At 33.9% G+C, this 17981-nt stretch overlaps 1 protein-coding gene across 8 annotated transcripts in view; it reads left to right on the plus strand.

Moving 5' to 3' along the window:
* PLEKHA5 (pleckstrin homology domain containing A5) overlaps positions 1-17981 on the plus strand; it is a 230602-nt gene that overhangs the window by 134494 nt on the left and 78127 nt on the right. For 6 of the 8 annotated variants that reach the window (XR_011235770.1, XM_069491517.1, XM_069491519.1 and 3 more), the window contains 5 exons: positions 727-847; positions 3173-3277; positions 6139-6211; positions 12000-12100; positions 16098-16213. Coding sequence is in view for 7 of the 8 variants with exons in the window: in XM_069491517.1 (XP_069347618.1) it covers positions 727-847; positions 3173-3277; positions 6139-6211; positions 12000-12100; positions 16098-16213 (516 nt within the window). In the remaining variant the exon portion in view is untranslated. Of the gene's footprint in view, positions 1-726; positions 848-3172; positions 3278-6138; positions 6212-11999; positions 12101-16097; positions 16214-16500; positions 16519-17981 lie in introns of all 8 variants that reach the window. The other 2 variants (XM_069491515.1, XM_069491514.1) reach the window with 1 other exon arrangement.

Consider the following 17981-nt stretch of genomic DNA (forward strand, 5'->3'; position numbering starts at 1 on the left):
CCTATATGCAGAATGGTGTTGACATTGAAATTGCTGTTCTCCATATTAAATTCAGTATAATTTAACAGTTGTCTTATCTGGACATTTGCAGTCACATATAATAACAGCATGCCAGCTGTTTACTATGTGTAGTATGGAAACACGACTTAGATATTTTTTTCATGAGGAATGTGATTTCAGAAGCTGTTTTTACAATAGTTCAAATTTGGGTAGGAAGCTCAGGAGCCCAGGATGCAAGCTTAGAGAAACTGTGTCAACTTGGTCAAATTATTAAATACTAATTTGAGCTCAGTTTTCTTACCCTTCAATCAGGATAGTGGTAATTACCATTTCACAGAATTTTTATAAGCGTTAAATGATGTATGTGTAAAAATGTTTCATGCACTATAAAGTTATTCACAAATAATAATTATTGCTATTATTGTTGTTTTTAATGTTAGACTACTTAATCTTATAATTCATTTTTAATTTTCCAGTTGGATGACCAAGTAGAATATCTGCAATAATGCCTATTAAAATAAACATGATGTTAACTTATTTTAGGCTTAGAAATGTTATATTTAAAGTACTTGTAAATATTAAGCTCTGACTCTAGAGAATTTAGGATCCAACTCCAGTGAAAAAGTGGGATGCCCACATCGTTAACTCCAGTAACTAAGGAAGTGTTCTTATAAAGCAGTTTACATACACGACAAGTTCTAGCATTTTGACGTTTTATATTTTCAGGACCGTTGCAGCCATGACATCTGAAGAAAAGAAGGAACGACCTATAAGTATGATAAATGAAGCTTCTAACTATAACATGGCTTCAGATTATGCAGTGCATCCAATGAGCCCTGTAGGCAGAGTAAGTTATTTTTGCTTACTGTTAATTATTGATAAGTAATAGTCAATATCTATTACTGTTACTCATAACGGACTTAGACTTATACAGGAATCACCACATTTTTATTATTGCATGAATTTAGTTACATTGGAGGTAATTGATATATAAAGCAATATCTTGAAATATAACATAATAAGACTATAATTTAATGAGTTACATATTTTTAAATGCTAAGTTTGGATTTTGAATAATTTTACAAATGTGATGTTTGTGTGAGAGAGTGAGCACTTCTAAGTTTTAAAGGTGAAGATTAATATAATATCCTAGAAATCACATTTTCTGGCTAAGAATGGTTAGATTGAGGAGGTGCTGTTCCATACTAAAACAATTGTAATAGTAAATTATGTTTATTGTGAGGAAATGAATAATAGGTAATTATAATAGTATTTTTTTAATTCAAAATATAAGTAAATGTAAATTTTCAAATAATGTAAAAAATTTCTAATTCTTATTAAATAACATAGAGTAAACAGTATAAGTATAATGCTTCATTAATATATTTTAATTAAAATCTAGGGAAATTGATAAATGTGTTGAGGACCACTGGATAGAAAGTTGGACCTGTGTCTCATACTTTACACCAAAACTTTTCCAAATGGACCAGTTATTGAAATATTAAAAACAAAAAAAGCACTAGGAAAAACAATGGGAGATTTAAAAAAAAAATAGGCTCAGACTATAGATGGACTTCCTAAGTATGACGTAAACCCAAAAGTAATAATATAAAACAATGAAAAATTCAACCATATGTAATTATCATGCATGCAGAATATCTGCAATTCATATAACAATTAAAGAATAATCCCTTTATAATTAAAGAAGTGCTATGAATCAATAAGGTTCCAACTCTTGGAGAACATGAGTAAAAAAAATTTTTTTTAATAAGGAAAAGGCTTATGACCTAGTTTTAAAATGGGCAAATTATGTAAAATCAGTTTCCTGGAAAAGAAAATGGAATTTACTCTTAAATATGTGAAAAAAGGTGCTCAGCTTCATCCTTAATATGAAAAATTCTAATTAAAACTAGGAAAAGACACCATTTTTCACTTATCAGATTTGCAAAGGTCAGAAAGTTTTATGGCACAGCATGTTGACAAGAGTGCAGGTATATAAATAGGCATTCTGTTTATATAGCAAGCTGCAAGAAGTAGTAGAACAGAAGAGTGGATATTATATATGTAGTCATTTGAGAAAGAAGAGATATTTCATAACTATGACAACAGTTATATTAGATGGATAAACACACACAAAAACACAGTGGTATTGCTTGCCTCACCGGGTTGTGGGTTGGGTTGACTGGGTGCTGAAGCCAAGGAGTGAAAGGTAGACTGGTCCTTGTATATCCTTTTTGTATTAATACCATTTGAGTTTTATACTGTATTTAAACATTATCTGTTTGAAAGTAAATTAAAATTTATCAAGGAAACCTGCTTTAGGAAAAATGTTGATATTGGGCCTTAAAATTCTATTATGTCCTAAGAAAAGCTTCACAAACCAAAATTCTAATGAAATATGCTAGATTTCCTAAGATTCTAGGTAAGTTGAAAAGTAAGAGATAATTTGATATTACTTAATCTTTTATAGACAAATTCAAATTCAGCTTTATTGCCTTTATGTTTGCTGGATACCACTACAATTCCTGCCAAAATAAATCTTCGTGCTAAACGTAGCAGTATTTTAAAAGATTGTATATCCTTATGTGTACTTTCAAGAATACAGTAAACACCGTTGGTCTGGAATCACTTAAGTTTAGCGTTGTCCATAAAGAAGAAAATACTACATGACATTAAGCAGATCCCCTTACAGTCTTGTTTTGACTTGATGTGATGTGTTTAATATCTGAGTATTTTTCCTCTGACTGAATGCTGTTAACTTTCTTTAATTGAACCAACCCTACTGAATGCAGATGTAAAGCATAGAGTTCTGTCTTTTGGTGTGTTCTTAAGGATTTGTTAATAATTTTTACTCAAGGTCTATTCATTTTATATAGCAAGTAGGACAACATACTGCTACATACTGTGTCTTTCTAAAAATTGTATATCCAGAATTTAAAAGGGGAGATTATAAAACTTGTGATATCCTAGGGGGAAAATTCTTTGTGCAGAATTCTTATACTTGAAACAACTAAGCCCGCAAAAGTGGAATTGTAATAATTTATCTAAAAAGATATTAAGTCCTGCAGGTCTTGGAGAAATCTGAAAAGAGATTAAAATTATGAAGATGAAAATAAGCTCAAACCTCTAGGCATTAATACCACATTTTTGATGATGCTTTTTTCCTATTTAGACCTCACGGGCTTCAAAAAAAGTTCATAATTTTGGAAAGCGGTCAAATTCAATTAAAAGGAATCCTAATGCACCTGTGGTCAGACGAGGTTGGCTTTATAAACAGGTATTTTTTTTTTTTTTCTATTTGATGTGAAACAAAGGACGGAATTAGAAGAAACCTTTTGAACTGAATGTACCTAAGATAGTTACATAAAGTCTATAAAATAGAGAAGGAACTGTGGACAAGTCATGCAGATTCTTTGATCACTTATTGTCCCTAAAATATGTCAAAGAAACAATGAAGACAGAAAAGGGAATAGACATTACATAGAACAGAGATTGTGTGTGTGTGTGTGTGTTTGCTACAGATATTTCTACATTTAAAAATACATACATCATGTATGAAAATGTTAGGAATAGCACACTAAAAATAACCCCACAGAAATACTTTTTAAATGTCAAAGTGGATATAAATAAATAAATGGAAGGATAGTGTTCACTTTTCTGTTTGTATAAAAATCATTAGAGAGGTCGAGCGTGGTGGCTCGTGCCTGTAATCCCAGCACTCTGGGAGGCCAAGGAAGGACTGCTTGAACTCAGGAGTTCGAGATCAGCCTGAGAAGAGTGAGAGCCTGTCTCTACTAAACATAGAAAAATTAGCTGGACATCGTATCACGCGCCTGTAGTCCTAGCTACTTGGGAAGCTGAGGCAAGAAGATTTCTTGAGCCCAGGAATTTGAGGTTACAAGTGAGCTATGCACTCTACACAGGATGACAGAGCAAGACTCTCGTCTCCAATAAAAATCATTAGAGAAACATATAATTATACATACTTCCCCACCTTTATTTATAGAGAAATCTGATAATAATTTGAGATGTTTTCTGATTTTTTTTCAGATTTTGCTTCTATGCTTCAGACTACTCTCTCTTGCTCTTAGGTTTTTGTGCTGCATTCCATTTATTTATTTGTTTTTCTTGTTCGCTTATATGGGGTTCACTTTCAGACATCCTGATAAGTTGGGGTTTATATTGTTGCATTGGCTAAGAAACTTGATAATTAAATTTTTTGGAACTTTATCAATAATTTTAGAATTAGTAAGGATGCATGCACATTACTTACCTGGACTTTTACATCATTTTGGTTACTTGCAGACTGTTTATTTTCTGATTTGCAGCTAGCCTTTAGGTAAGTGACTACCAGATAATTGAGGTGATACACTCAATCTTCAAAGCCTTTGTCTTTATTCTGTCTCTCTGATTCTACGTAGATACAGATGATACAGAGTAAGTTAAATATTAGTTCATTGATGGTACCAATCTATTTTGGTAAATATTGCTAATTGCTTTCAGATGACCTAATAATTTTTATTCATTAAAACTCACAATTTTTATTTGAAGAGCACTTACTATATTTTAAACATCTGACATTTGAACTTATCAAGCTAAAAGATTTTTGCATATTTAGTTTATAGTAAAAGAATTTCTCCATGTTTTTTTTAACTAGTCTTTGTAAGTCCAAATTATGTTCAAATAGTTCAGTGCAATATTGAGTCTAGTAGAGTATATTGCACTTCCTATTTAAAATAGTTCTTGTTCTTGTTTCTTGATCCCTGGTTAATTTAGCATTGCCAAAGTGTTACCAAGGCTGGGTGCGGTGGCTCACGCCTATAATCCTAGCACTTGGGAGGCCGAGGAGGGTGGATTGTTTGAGTTCAGGAGTTCGAGACCAGCCTGAGCAAGAGCAAGACCCCATCTCTACTAAAAAGATAGAAAAAATAAGCTGGACAACTAAAAATATATAGAAAAAATTAGCCTGGCATGGTGGCACTTGCCTGTAGTCCCAGCTACTTGGGAGGCTGAGGCAGAAGGATTGCTTAAGCCCAGGAGTTTGAGGTTGCTATGAGGTAGGCTGACGCCACGGCACTCTAGCCCAGGCAACAGAGTGAGACTCTGTCTCCAAAAAAAAAAAGAAAGAAAAAGAAAAAGTGTTACCAAGTAGTTTCTCTAACTTAAGTATTTATTTTGTAATATATGTGTAATTGAAGAAAATATTTGTTTGCAGGGCCCCCTATCTGTAATTTCTTCTGTAATTCAGAATATAATTAAGAAACTGAAAATACTGTATACCATTTAACTTTTTTGTCCCTTTTTTGGTGTAGCTATCAATTTTAAGGATAAATCTTTTATTTTGAGAGATTTTACACCTGTTAATTTCTGTAGTTCTAGAATCATTATTAGATGATTCTTCCAACTAAGAATAAATTAAGAAATAATCAGTGCACATCCAAACTGGCCTCTTTTTACTTTTTTTGAGAGAGGAGTATCTGTTTAATTTTCTCTTGCAATTTTGCTTTATTGCATATGGGAAAGTAATTTTTATTAAAATTGTTATTTTGTTTGAGCCAGATATTTTAATGAACTAAATTACTTCGAAATAGCTGCCAGATAGACACTCTTTTCTGCAGGATGAGCAAAACCTAAACTGTAGACATAAGAAGAAAAAACATTTATGAAATGTATTTGTATATTAAAGGTTCTTCATTCACAGTCATTTTAAATCATATTATCTTTGGAATAATTTCAGCTCACATATTTTTCATCTTGCTGAAGATTAACATATTTATTAAATCTGGTTTACCAGAATGCACACAGTGCTGAATGGTTACATTTTTCTCATCCTAGTAGACAGAACCATGAATTTCAGATTGCTTACAAATACAAAACCAAATCAAATTGCTTCAATATATTCTCTTTACATGACAGTATTACTTTTTAGAGACCAGTCTACTTGAGAGTATCTTAATATAATACAAGTCCCTAGAAAGCTACCTCCAAAATTATGATTGGCCTTTTATGGGTGATGTTATACACATATCAAACATACTTTGTTTTAACGGCTTATTTTAAATAAACACACCAGAAGTGAGTTTTTATTGTTTGAAATGAGAAAAATCTCTTTAAATATGCTGATATTAATTAATACAGGACAGTACTGGCATGAAGCTGTGGAAGAAACGCTGGTTTGTGCTTTCTGACCTTTGCCTCTTTTATTATAGAGGTAAGTTTACCATAAACTATCTTAGTGTGTTATTTTATAATTACAATATATGTTAAGTATCAGATACTTTTTAAAGAAAAAATGTTATAATTCCTGCTATTTTATTATCAATAGAAGTGTCAAGAAAATTTGTTCTTCATTGACATATATTTCTGAGTTTTAGGGGTATGACAGGAGACAGTATAGTGCTTCAGATTAGTGTGAGCTTTAGTCCATTTTCCATAATATGATTTGTTGTACATAAAGAGCATATGAATCTTCACTCTGCAATGCTGTCCTTGAATTCAGTGCTTAATCTATAAAATCTTTAGTTTGTGGAGGTTCTTTTCACATGTCATTTTTGCCAGATCTAGTTATGGGTCTATTGAACTCCCAACTTTGCTCCCTAGCAAGTAATTTTAGAATGTTAGGAGCTACTATGATATATGATATGTAAGCAAATGAAAAAATAAATAACAAACACATGTATTTATTTTGAACCTTTTTTTTTTTTTTAACCAAACAATGACAAAACTTCTCTGGTTAGAAAATTATTGATTAATACCATTTTAAATAAAAGTCTAAAGAAGTCTCTGTTCATATACCACACGGATCTCTTAGATACTACAAATTTGGTACCTGCCAATGAAAGGCACACCTAGGTGGTGCTCTTCAGAGAAATCTGCTTCCGCTGCAGTATGCAATTATGAATCTGGATGATCTCTCCTTCTTCCCTACTTTAAAGTTTGGTTGAGAACTGTCACTAAAGAATTAGATTGTCAACCCATAATCAATCATTTATGGCTTTTCTTGAAAAGTATAAGTTACAACATATAACACAGGGTTTTAGAACTAATTGGCAGCTTTTAAATTTTTTGACTATACAAAAGACAGTGTAGCAAAATTCAGTGGTTGTTTATCGAAGCATTATAATGCGTGTTAACCTTCAATATTTAGAATTAGTGGAATTATTTTCATCGTTTTACTCCCTTGCAAACTGTGGTTGAGAAGTACTGCTGAGTCAGAATTAACCAAACCTATAAAATTGCATTTTGTCATAGAGATGTTGGTCATGCTGCAATTGCGGTATTATCTTTAGTTAAGTGCCAAGCTTACTCTACAATTTTCCACTCTTTCAGAAAGTTAGTAGTTGTATCTCAGGCATTATCCCTGAGCTTGTAATTTCTGCTTTCCTCTCTTTTTTCAGTATATTTATAGAAAGTTTAAAGCTTTAAATGAGAATAAGAAAATGTTTACTATCTAATTTTTTAATTTCTAATATAAAAATATCTTAATGTTAATTTGCAACCAAAAAACACTGAATTTCTTATAATTTGCTGTTGTTGTTGCTCATGGAAAGGTATTATTATAGGAAAACTTCCAATCATATTTGATAAATGTAAAGGTGAGCCATAAGCCATGTTGAATATGAGATTCCTTATTATTAACCACCTGTAGTGTATATTCAATGTGTTATTTAGTTTAGTGGTTCCTAGACAGGAGGAATATAAAAAAGAAGAAATGTAGAAAGGAAAGCAATATCATTTAACCACTTCTGTTCTTCAGATGGTTGGAAAGTATATGATATATATTTTCACTATTTTATCAGTAAGAAATGTCAGATTTTAAATAAAAATGAGCATATTTTAGTGAGGTGATCATAATAGCTTGCATATTTTTGAGTATTTGCTATTTGTTGGGCACTGCACTTAGTATGTTACATAGATGATCTGTTTCATCTAATCCTCACGGTTACCTGATAAGGTGGAGAATTTTACCCCCATTTCATATAAGAAGAAACTGGCATGCAGAGAGGTCAGATAGTTTGCCTGAGGTCTCATAACTTGGAAGTGACAAGGCTAGGATTTGAACCCAGGCACTCGGGCTCCAGAGCTGATACTGTTAAGTGCTGTTCTCTTAACTACAAGTTTTTGTCCCACCCAGATATCCTCTTGTATGTTAAGGACAACAGCCCCATTCATTTCTTCTCTATCTCTCAAAGCATCCAGTCTACTGACATACAAAGTGTGCTATTAGAAGTTTTTGAAAGATCAGTCCATGTTTTTTTTTAATAGATATGGAAAATAAGACAGAAAATAAGCGATTTAGTATTTTTTTTTTTTTTTTTTTTAGTAGGTTAGTAACCAATACCAGATGGAAGCCCAAGTTCTCCCTGTGTTTTGCCTTATGGCAGGCATACAGTGAGCCCACAGTTACAGAGCACTGGGATTACTCTATTCCAGGGGTGGGGAACCCATAGCCTCAAGGCCACATTGTGGCCTTCTGGATCTTTGATTGTGGCCTTTTGACTGAATCCAAACTTTACAGAACAAATCCGAGACTATTCTGTAGTCCATTGACGGAACTTACCATGGAACATCATTCATTCAACAGATACTTTTTGAGCAGGACCTGCATCATTCCAGGTGCAGAACAGGTGCTGTTGCCAAAACAGCAGTGTGAGAAAGCTGTCATAAAACTTGCATTCTAGAGAGATCAAGGACACAGTAAATAAGCTCAAATAAATAAACAAGACCATAATACGTGTTTTTAGGACAATAGGTTATAATATGAAAGGCAGGCATGGGGGAAAGGTCTCTTTGGATCAGTACTCTGATCAGGTGTTTTAGATAGCAAGATCTAAATGACAAGGAGGAGCCAGAGTGAGCAGAGTATTCCAGGCAGGGGGAGTGAATAGTGCAAAGGCTCTAAGATAGGAGAGTGTTTGGGATTGTTGAAGGAGCATGAAGAAACCAGTGTCCTGAGCTGGGAGACTAGCAATAGGAAAGGAGATGGGAGAAATAGAGACCACACCATGTAGGACTCTATAGGAGCTTGGATTCTACTGTAAATGCCATAAGGAAACAATTGGATGTTTTTAAGCACAAGAATTATATGCTTTGGTATACATTTAAAAGCTCGCTCAAGCTGCTGTTGGAGAATGGATTGTAAAGGAGAAGGAAGGGAGCAGAGAGACCAGTGAGCTCTTTTGATGCACCTAATGCCTTATTAGGTAGTGGAATGCAAAAATGAACAAAATGACCCCTGTTCTTACAGAATTCACAGATTTTTGCTGAAGAAATCTGGAAAGAATGTCATAGTAGGTGTTCAGTTAGGTTGAGTGAGTGTTGGCCAGTCCTATGCAAGGAAAGGATCAGGAAAGAAGGGTGATTTGGGCAAAGGGCTTATCATGTACAAAGGATGAGTATGCTTGGCACATTTGTAAAAAAACGGTATGTAGAACTTGTATTGCTGGAAGACTCAGCAAGAGTTGAGGCTTGAAAGGTAGATCAAGGCACAAAGGGCATTGGTTTGCCATCCTAATGAGTTTGAACTCTGTCTTGAATGCAAAAATAATAATAGGATCAGAGAGCAGTTAACAGAGTACTGGAGTATTCCAGGTTAGAAATGAAAATTGATAATATTTACCTAGCTATAATTGTATTTCCTGTCTTGTTCTTTAAAACTAAGTAGAAATGAGAAATCTAAAATGTTACTTGAATCCAGTAAAATGCTGAGATTCGTATGGCTCCTGTCCCAGGTTTTGTTTCCTAGGAAGCAAACTCTAATGGAGATTGATATGTAGGAGGTTTATTGGGGAGTGTTCTGGGAACTACTAGCTGTGGCAGGGAAGGGCAGGAAGGAGAAAGTGGCTGCTGTGCCATCTCAGAAGGCCCCCGCTGATCCCATGGCAAGCTCATTCATTCTGCAAACACTCCTCACTACCTACTCTTTGCTTGGCACAGTCTGTGATGCACCCTAGGGTGACAGAAAGTAAGATGGTACTTAGGTCAGGTTTAGTACTAGAAGAATGACATGATGAGGAACATTTGAAGAACCTCGTGAAGAACTCTTAGGATGGTCATTTGACAGAAGATGAAGATTTTATATGGCTTGCCTTTCATTTTATATTATAAAAGTAATATTTATTGAACACCTGACTGTGTGCTGAGTTATTTATGTGTATTAGTTCATTTAACCCTCATTACAATCTTTTGAGCTAAGTTCTGTTATCCCCAGTTTTTTAAGGATGATGAAATAGATACTGAGCATCAGTAACTTGCCCAGAATCTCACAGCTAGTGTTGGGCTGGAAAACAATTTGAGGTGATCCAGGGAAATCCCCCTGTGCTAGTCTGCCTCTGCATATTCTGAAGCAACTTTAGGAAATACGATTTTATTATGGGATGTAGAAGAATATATTATTTAGTTAAAATTATTTTTAATAAAGCTGACTTCATGAGCTGTTTCTGATTATACCCTTTATATAAACATAAAATTGGATTCAAAATTAGGATGTGACTCATTCTTTCAGATTGTCTCCCTCATTGATGACCACTTTCCAACTTTTTTTTTTACCTTTTAGAATGAATCTGCACTTTTATTCTTTTTTGTAATAATATTAGTGAACTGTTCCTGATTGAGCATAGTATAATAAAAGCAAAACTTTGTTCCATTATGTGAAGAAAAGCTATAGAATAAAAACCTTTATTTAATGTAACTTTTTCCTTTTTGGAATCTTCACCATATATTCTAGAAATGAGGTAGAAATAAATAAAATTCCTTGTTAAGTTTATGATTATTTTTTAAAAGAACACACAGCAAGCATAATAAAAAGAATTATTAAGATTTCCCATGTATGGCTTTTCTCATTGGTGAGTTCAGCCTGATGCACAGCTTTATTAGCTAGTCTTATGGGTCTGTAACAATGAACTACATATTTCAAGTTTCATAAACATCTCTGCCCCCAAGCAGCAAGTTAATAATGTGAATCTATGCTGTCAAGATTAATGTTTTCTCATTTTCCTAGGTATATTTTATGTGCTTGCCTCATAGTCCTGTCATTTATTTGCAGTACTCTATTGTGTATCAGAATCATCATTACTAAAAGGAAACCTTCAAAGTTAAAAGTTTTTAAAAGCATACAATTTGTATAGCCTGGTTTAAAATATATATTCATTCACATGTGTATTCATTTATTCAACATGTTTTTTTGAGCATCTGCTGTCATTCTAATTATCTTAATGGGCTGGGCACAGTGGCTCACACCTGTAGTCCCAGCACTTTGGGGGCCCCAGGCAGGAAGATCTCTTGAGGTCAGGAGTTTGAGACCACCCCTAGGCCACATAGCAAGACCATATCTCCACAAAATATTTTAAAAAGTTATCTTCATGGAACTTACATTCTGGTGTGGAGAGAAAGATAATAACCAAATAAATAACTAAAACATAGAGTATGTTGTAGGTATTGAGTTTAGGAAATGATAACATTCCCTAAGGAAAATAGAGGGACGGTGAAAGAAATGGTTTACAATATAGTTGTCAAGGCAGGCCTCGTTGATGAGACCTTTGAGCGGAGACTGAAGGATGTAAGCAAGTGAGCCATGTGTTTATCTGAAGTTAGAATGGTTAGGCATTTAAATCCTACCAGAAATGTGTGTGGATTTTTTAAAGTTTCTATGTCATTACTTAAATGTTAACATATTTTCAGTGAATCACATGTAAAAGGGCTTTGTAGAATGTAGTATATGTACGAAACAAATGTATGTTATTTTTTGTGGGTGACTTTTTTTAAATGTGTGGTACCAATTTTCAATTTGCTTAGGATAGGGAAGCTCATTGAAAGTGAAGAAGTATAAATCCTTCTGCTATTTGATATTTTCATTTAAAACCTTAAAAAGACCTGCTTAAATGTGATACGTTCATTTGTATACAAGAACCTTTTGATTTGGCCAAAATAAATTTTGAGGAAATTTATTCTGCTTCATGAGAACATTTAAAATTCTAATCAGATGTTAAATTATCTCTTAGATGAGAAAGAAGAGGGTATTCTGGGAAGCATCCTGTTACCTAGTTTTCAGATAGCCATGCTTACCTCTGAGGATCACATTAATCGCAAATATGCTTTTAAGGTAAGGAAATAATCATTCTTTTTAATTCTGTGTTTGAAACTTGCATTGATTAAAATGGATATTGATTTATAGATTATTACAAAAACACAGTTATAGTGATTTTTTTTATATTTAAATTGTATTAATGGTCTCATGGTTATGTAGGAGAATATCCCTTTAATTAGAAAGCATGGGCCGGGCGCGGTGGCTCACTCCTGTAATCCTAGCACTCTGGGAGGCCAAGGCGGGTGGATCGCTCAAGGTCAGGAGTTCAAGACCAGCCTGAGCAAGAGCGAGACCCCGTCTCTACTAAAAACAGAAAGAAATTATCTGGCCAACTAAAATATATATAGAAAAAATTAGCCGGGCATGGTGGCACATGCCTGTAGTCCCAGCTACTCAGGAGGCTGAGGCAGGAGGATTGCCTAAGCCCAGGAGCTTGAGGTTGCTGTGAGCTAGGCTGACGCCACGGCACTCACTCTAGCCCGGGCAACAAAGCGAGACTGTCTCAAAAAAAAAAAAAAAAAAAAAAAGCATGTGTTGAAATATTTGGGGATCAGCTGTCTTCATGTCTCTGTTTTCAAATGGTTCTAGATAAAGCAAACTTGTCGAAATGCTAATAATTGATGAATATAACTGGATGTCCTGGTAATCACTGTACTATTCTTTCAAGGTTATTGTATGTTTGAATTTTTTTCTAATAAATTTGAGGGGAGAGTACTGTAAGAGACAACTGAGTTTTTCAACGTAATATGTTTATGAACTATAGAATAATTGCAGAGATGTTCTTAGATCTAAGTATGTCATGATCATCAGATACTTTACAGAGAATATTGAAGTTGAGACTTAAATCTGCTATTACGAAATCCAGACAGACCTGAGATCCCCTCCCCTGACTAATCCCTATCTAAGTCCGTGATGTTGCTGGTTTGTGAATCACTCTCAAGTAAAAGGCCACTTTAATGCCACCTTAGTAATCTGTTGTTTTTAAAAACCAGTCTACATTCTTTGCTTTATGATTATGACTAAAATAAATTCTAGAGATCTCCTATTTTTTAAGTCTGTTTTAAATTAAAAAGTATAAAGGGTTCAAGGGGAAGGAGGGAAATAAGGATAACGTGCTGCTATTTAACAATGAAAATATCTATTGAATTAAGAATTGATTCCATTTTAAATTTCCATCCGCCTTTAAAGACTACTCAGGACTGTAGCTGATTTATAACTTTTACTAATTAACATGTTACTTTATCAGCTATGGAGAAAAGAGAGCAGAAAGGCTTTGGTGGGTTAAAGGGGTTGGATAACAGATATCCTAAATGAGAAGGTAATTTAAACAAAGACCTGAGGATAAAAGGGAGTAGCTTTATATTTAAATGAATTTTATCAAAGTGAACTTTATCAACGGTGTAAACAAGAGAAGCAGAATTAAATGTTTTGAGGTGTTATTATAACAGGTTAATACTGATAACTTAAAATGATAGCTTTATAAGTATACATGTAGACCTATGTGATATTAATACTATAATTTGGCCATGGGTTTATATTCTTTTGTTTTCTTGTCAATTTAGCAAAAATATTGAAATCATACTATTGAGACTATTTTGCTGGGTTCTTAGACTCTAAAAAAAAAAATACTACAGTGTTAAAATAGCAGTAAAAGTGACAACACGTGTTAAATATATTTTCTCTGTAATGATTTGGTTTTATTTTAATTTTATTTTATCTGTAACAAGAATAGTAATTGCTGTTTCAAATTCTCTCTTCTATGGTGGTGTTTCCTGTGAATTTATGAGCTGCTTGACTACTAAGTCTGTTGACATTGATGCTATGGCTTACCAAAACAGTAAGTAGAAACTTTATAGACAATTGTCGAACTCCAGTGTGGAAATTAAAGCTAGATTGGGTACTTTGACATCATCTAGTAAATATTTCCAGTTGACAGATGGCAAGCGTGGGTGGGGTTTGTTGGGGTTTCTGTATGAGTCTTGGCTAGAACTGAATCTTATTACCGCACCACTAGCCCAGTGTTCCTTCTGTTGATCATAAATATGGGCAGTGGTCTTTATTCATTTTTCTAAAATTCCACTGAGTCCAGTGACACTGTGGTGGTTTTAATTATTTTAACAACATAGAGCATTTAGCTGTTTCTTTTGTTTCCATAGATAATTTTATTCTCTTACACAGTCAAGTGAGATTTCTTGGTTATGTAGTTATTTTGATGAGTGTGATTATTGAAATTACTTGTATCCTAAAATAAATTTTTGAAGAAATTAATTTGACATCTTAGATAAAGCAGATTGTCAAGATCTCAGAGTAAAGTGTATGGTTCCAGATTTATTCCACTCATCTCTTTCTATTTGGCAGGGTAACTATATACTTAGTACTCTTTCCTTTACCCCATTCTATTTCTTTTTTAATTTTTACTTATTATGGGTACACAATAGTTCTATATCTTTATAGGGTACATGTGATGTTTTGATACAGGCGTACAATGTGAATTAATCAAATCAGGATAATGGGGTGTCCATCACCTCAGGCATTTATCATTTCTTTGTGTTAAGAACATTCCATTTCCACTCTTTTAGTTATTTTAAAGTATGCCCTAACTTACTGTTACTTATAGTCACTTTGTTGTGCTGTCAAATATTGTTCATTCTAACTATATTTTTGCACCCATTAACCATCCCTACCTTATCCTCCACCAACCCCCTTCCCCCTTTATTCTAGGTTGAAATCGTCTTTATTTTTCCTTGTCTTTGAATGTCTAATAGGGAACCATCACAGCATTTTTTAATGGAAATTAAGAATGTTTCCCCCATAGGAGTCCCTATCTTGACCATTTTTTTCTTCTACTTTGATACAGCTACTGCTGCTGTCCATCTATGCCTTGTCAGACCCAGGGTCAAGACGAGCGTTCAGTGCTCACAGCTTGTGTGGTGGTCTCTCATCAGCATCTTCTTTATTTTGTTTTCCTTCTGTTTCTCCGGTACAGAGGCAGATTGAACCACTGTAGAGAAAAAACCTACTTACTGGCTATATAATTCTTCCTTTTGAACCCAAAAATATTTACATTTTAACTCTGAAACTTGAAAAGCTAAAAGGAAATACCATTTTGGATCATTTATAAATGACCCATTAAAAAGATTTATAAGGCCAGGCGCGGTGGCTCACGCCTGTAATCATAGCACTTGGGAAGCCAAGGTGGGAGGATCGTTTGAGCTCAGGAGTTTGAGATCAGCCTGAGCAAGAGTAAGACCCCGTCTCTACTAAAAAAAAAAAAAAAAAAAAGAAAGAAATTAGCTGGACAACTAAAAATATATATAGAAAAAAATTAGCCGGGCATGGTGGTGCATGCCTGTAGTCCAGCTACTCAGGAGGCTGAGGCAGTAGGATTGCTTGAGCCCAGGAGTTTGAGGGTGCTATGAGCTAGGCTGATGCCACGGCATTCTAGCCCGAGCAACAGAGAGAGAGAGACTGTCTCAAATAAAAAAAAAAAAAGATTTATAAATCTTTTGTGTTTGTTTGTAGATGTCTATAAGGATTCTACAAAATAACAGCAGTACCTTTTGAAAAGTGAAGAAATTGCTAACACTAGGGGGAAATGCTATAACATGTTCATTTCAGTTAATTTTATTGCTAGTTGCTCTGGAACATTATTCTTGAATAAGGAGGTGTGACTTGCAGTAAATGAAAATTGCTAGAGATGTATAGATGGAACAGGTACTCTAAGTACTTTATTTTTACCTCCTTTCCTTCCCACACACTTTTTTTTTAATCTAAGAGTACACACAACTAAAAAAGGAGGGGTAAAGTTAGCAGAAAAAAGTAATTTCTTTTTTGAGATTAATACATTTTTTTCTTGAGTTATTTCTATATCTCATATATTTGATAAAAGACAGATCTACTTTCTTTGAAATTTAATAGCAGTGATCTATGTAAGGCACCACTTATCTTTTTTTCTTTTTCTTTTACAGAATTCCATGTTTTTATTTAAAATGATCGTGTCGTTTTCAATCAGGCAGCCCACCCAAACATGCGGACCTATTATTTCTGCACTGATACAGGAAAGGAAATGGAGTTGTGGATGAAAGCCATGTTAGATGCTGCCCTGGTACAGACAGAACCTGTGAAAAGGTAAAGGCTTGTAGAAAAAATAATGGTGATTTCCACTTCCATTTTATTCCATGCCTTGCAAGTCTGTCATTATCATAGTACATATCATTTTAATAGTCATAATATGAAACCATTTTTTCCTTAGAAAGCAAGGAACAATTCATGTTCTGTATTAATACACCTTTTGTTAGTTTGAGATGCCACCTACATTTTTATTCCACCTTTCCTCTTTGCTCATTTCCACCTATCAGTGTGCTGGGTGAATCCAGAATCCTAACATTCAAACTGAATGTTCTTTCTTCTTACAGAATTACCTTTAATTTCCGGTAAGTACATTTTTAATTGTTCTCTTAAAGCTACACAGATTTTTATCCTATGTTTTTTTAAGATCCTAAATCTTGGAAGAGAATGTATTTTATGAAGTTAATTTAATTGTGTTATGTTACGTGCTAGTCAGAGGAAATCTTTCTCAAACTACACAAATAAAGGTTGAATAATGTGCTTTTAAAAAAAAAATTATTCCTGTGATTTAAAGAAAGATTTATGATACAGTTAAATTTTGTTTCCAGTCAGTGACAATTAGGCACATGTCTTGTATAAGGAAGATGCTGACATGCACGTTTTCCCCCCCTTTTTTCAGGAAATTAGAGATTGTTACAGTGTAAATCTTTAGTCCTTTTTTTTTTTTTTTTTTCTTTTTTTAGTGTGCATTTTAATAAAGTGTTTTGGGTTTTTGGCTAAAAATTTTTTGATGCTTTGAGAGTATATTTGTGCTATTTTTGTAAATATTGAATCTAAATCAAGTTAACCAATAACTAGTAATTAGAGCTGGGCAAAAAAATAGAAAGAAAAGAAAAGAAGGCCCAGGCTGGAGCTCTTGGACACCTATTTTTAAGAAAAACCACCTCAACCATGTGCATGTTCTAGGTTAAGAGCCAATAGAAGGAAAATTGCTTATGGAGTTCCTCATGTGAAAATTACCCCAACAGACATAAAGATGAGGTAGTTAACACTAATAACTAGGGAAGATGTATAGGTGAAAAGAATTCTTTGAAAATCTTCAATAATTTTAACTTCAGAGTAAAATTTTTACGGAATTGTTTAGAATACAGAAATCAATATAGTAGTTAAAATATTTATTTCCACATAATTTTAATATTATGCTATACTTTTCTCAGAATTTGAACTTCTTTCCATTTTCTTTTATTGAATTTACACTCTTTAGAGTGTAATTAGAGTGTAACTAATAATTACTCATAATTTGAGGTGCTGAAGATGACAGTCAATTATTTGGTTTGACTTCTGGCAGTCTAATAGTTCATTGGTTTTATGCCCATACAGTTTTCAGCCACTTATGTTAGTGTAATTTGCTCAGTTAGCCAAAAATTATTGAATATTTCCTGTGTGCCCAACCTGGAATCAGTCACTGTTATCCTGTAGAAATTACATGTTTTCTTCTACTCCCACCTGTTGGCATTTTTAATTAATTTATTTACGTATTTATTTTTGAGGCAGGGTATTACTCTGTTGCTGGGGCTAGAGTGCAGTGGCATCATCATAGCTCACAGCAACCTCAAACTCCTGGGTTCAGGCAATCTTTCTGCCTCAGCCTCCTGAGTAGCTGGGACTACAGACATGCACCACCATACCCGGCTAATTTTTTTTTATTTTTTATGGAGATGGGGTCTCTCTCTTTTGCTCAGGGTGGTCTGTAACTCCTGGCCTTAAGCAATCCTCCCATCTTAGACTCCCAAAATTCTGAGATTACAGGCATGAGCCATCCCACCCA

The sequence above is a fragment of the Eulemur rufifrons genome, chromosome 16, assembly GCF_041146395.1.
Source record: "Eulemur rufifrons isolate Redbay chromosome 16, OSU_ERuf_1, whole genome shotgun sequence".
NCBI classification, from domain to species: Eukaryota; Metazoa; Chordata; class Mammalia; order Primates; family Lemuridae; genus Eulemur; species Eulemur rufifrons.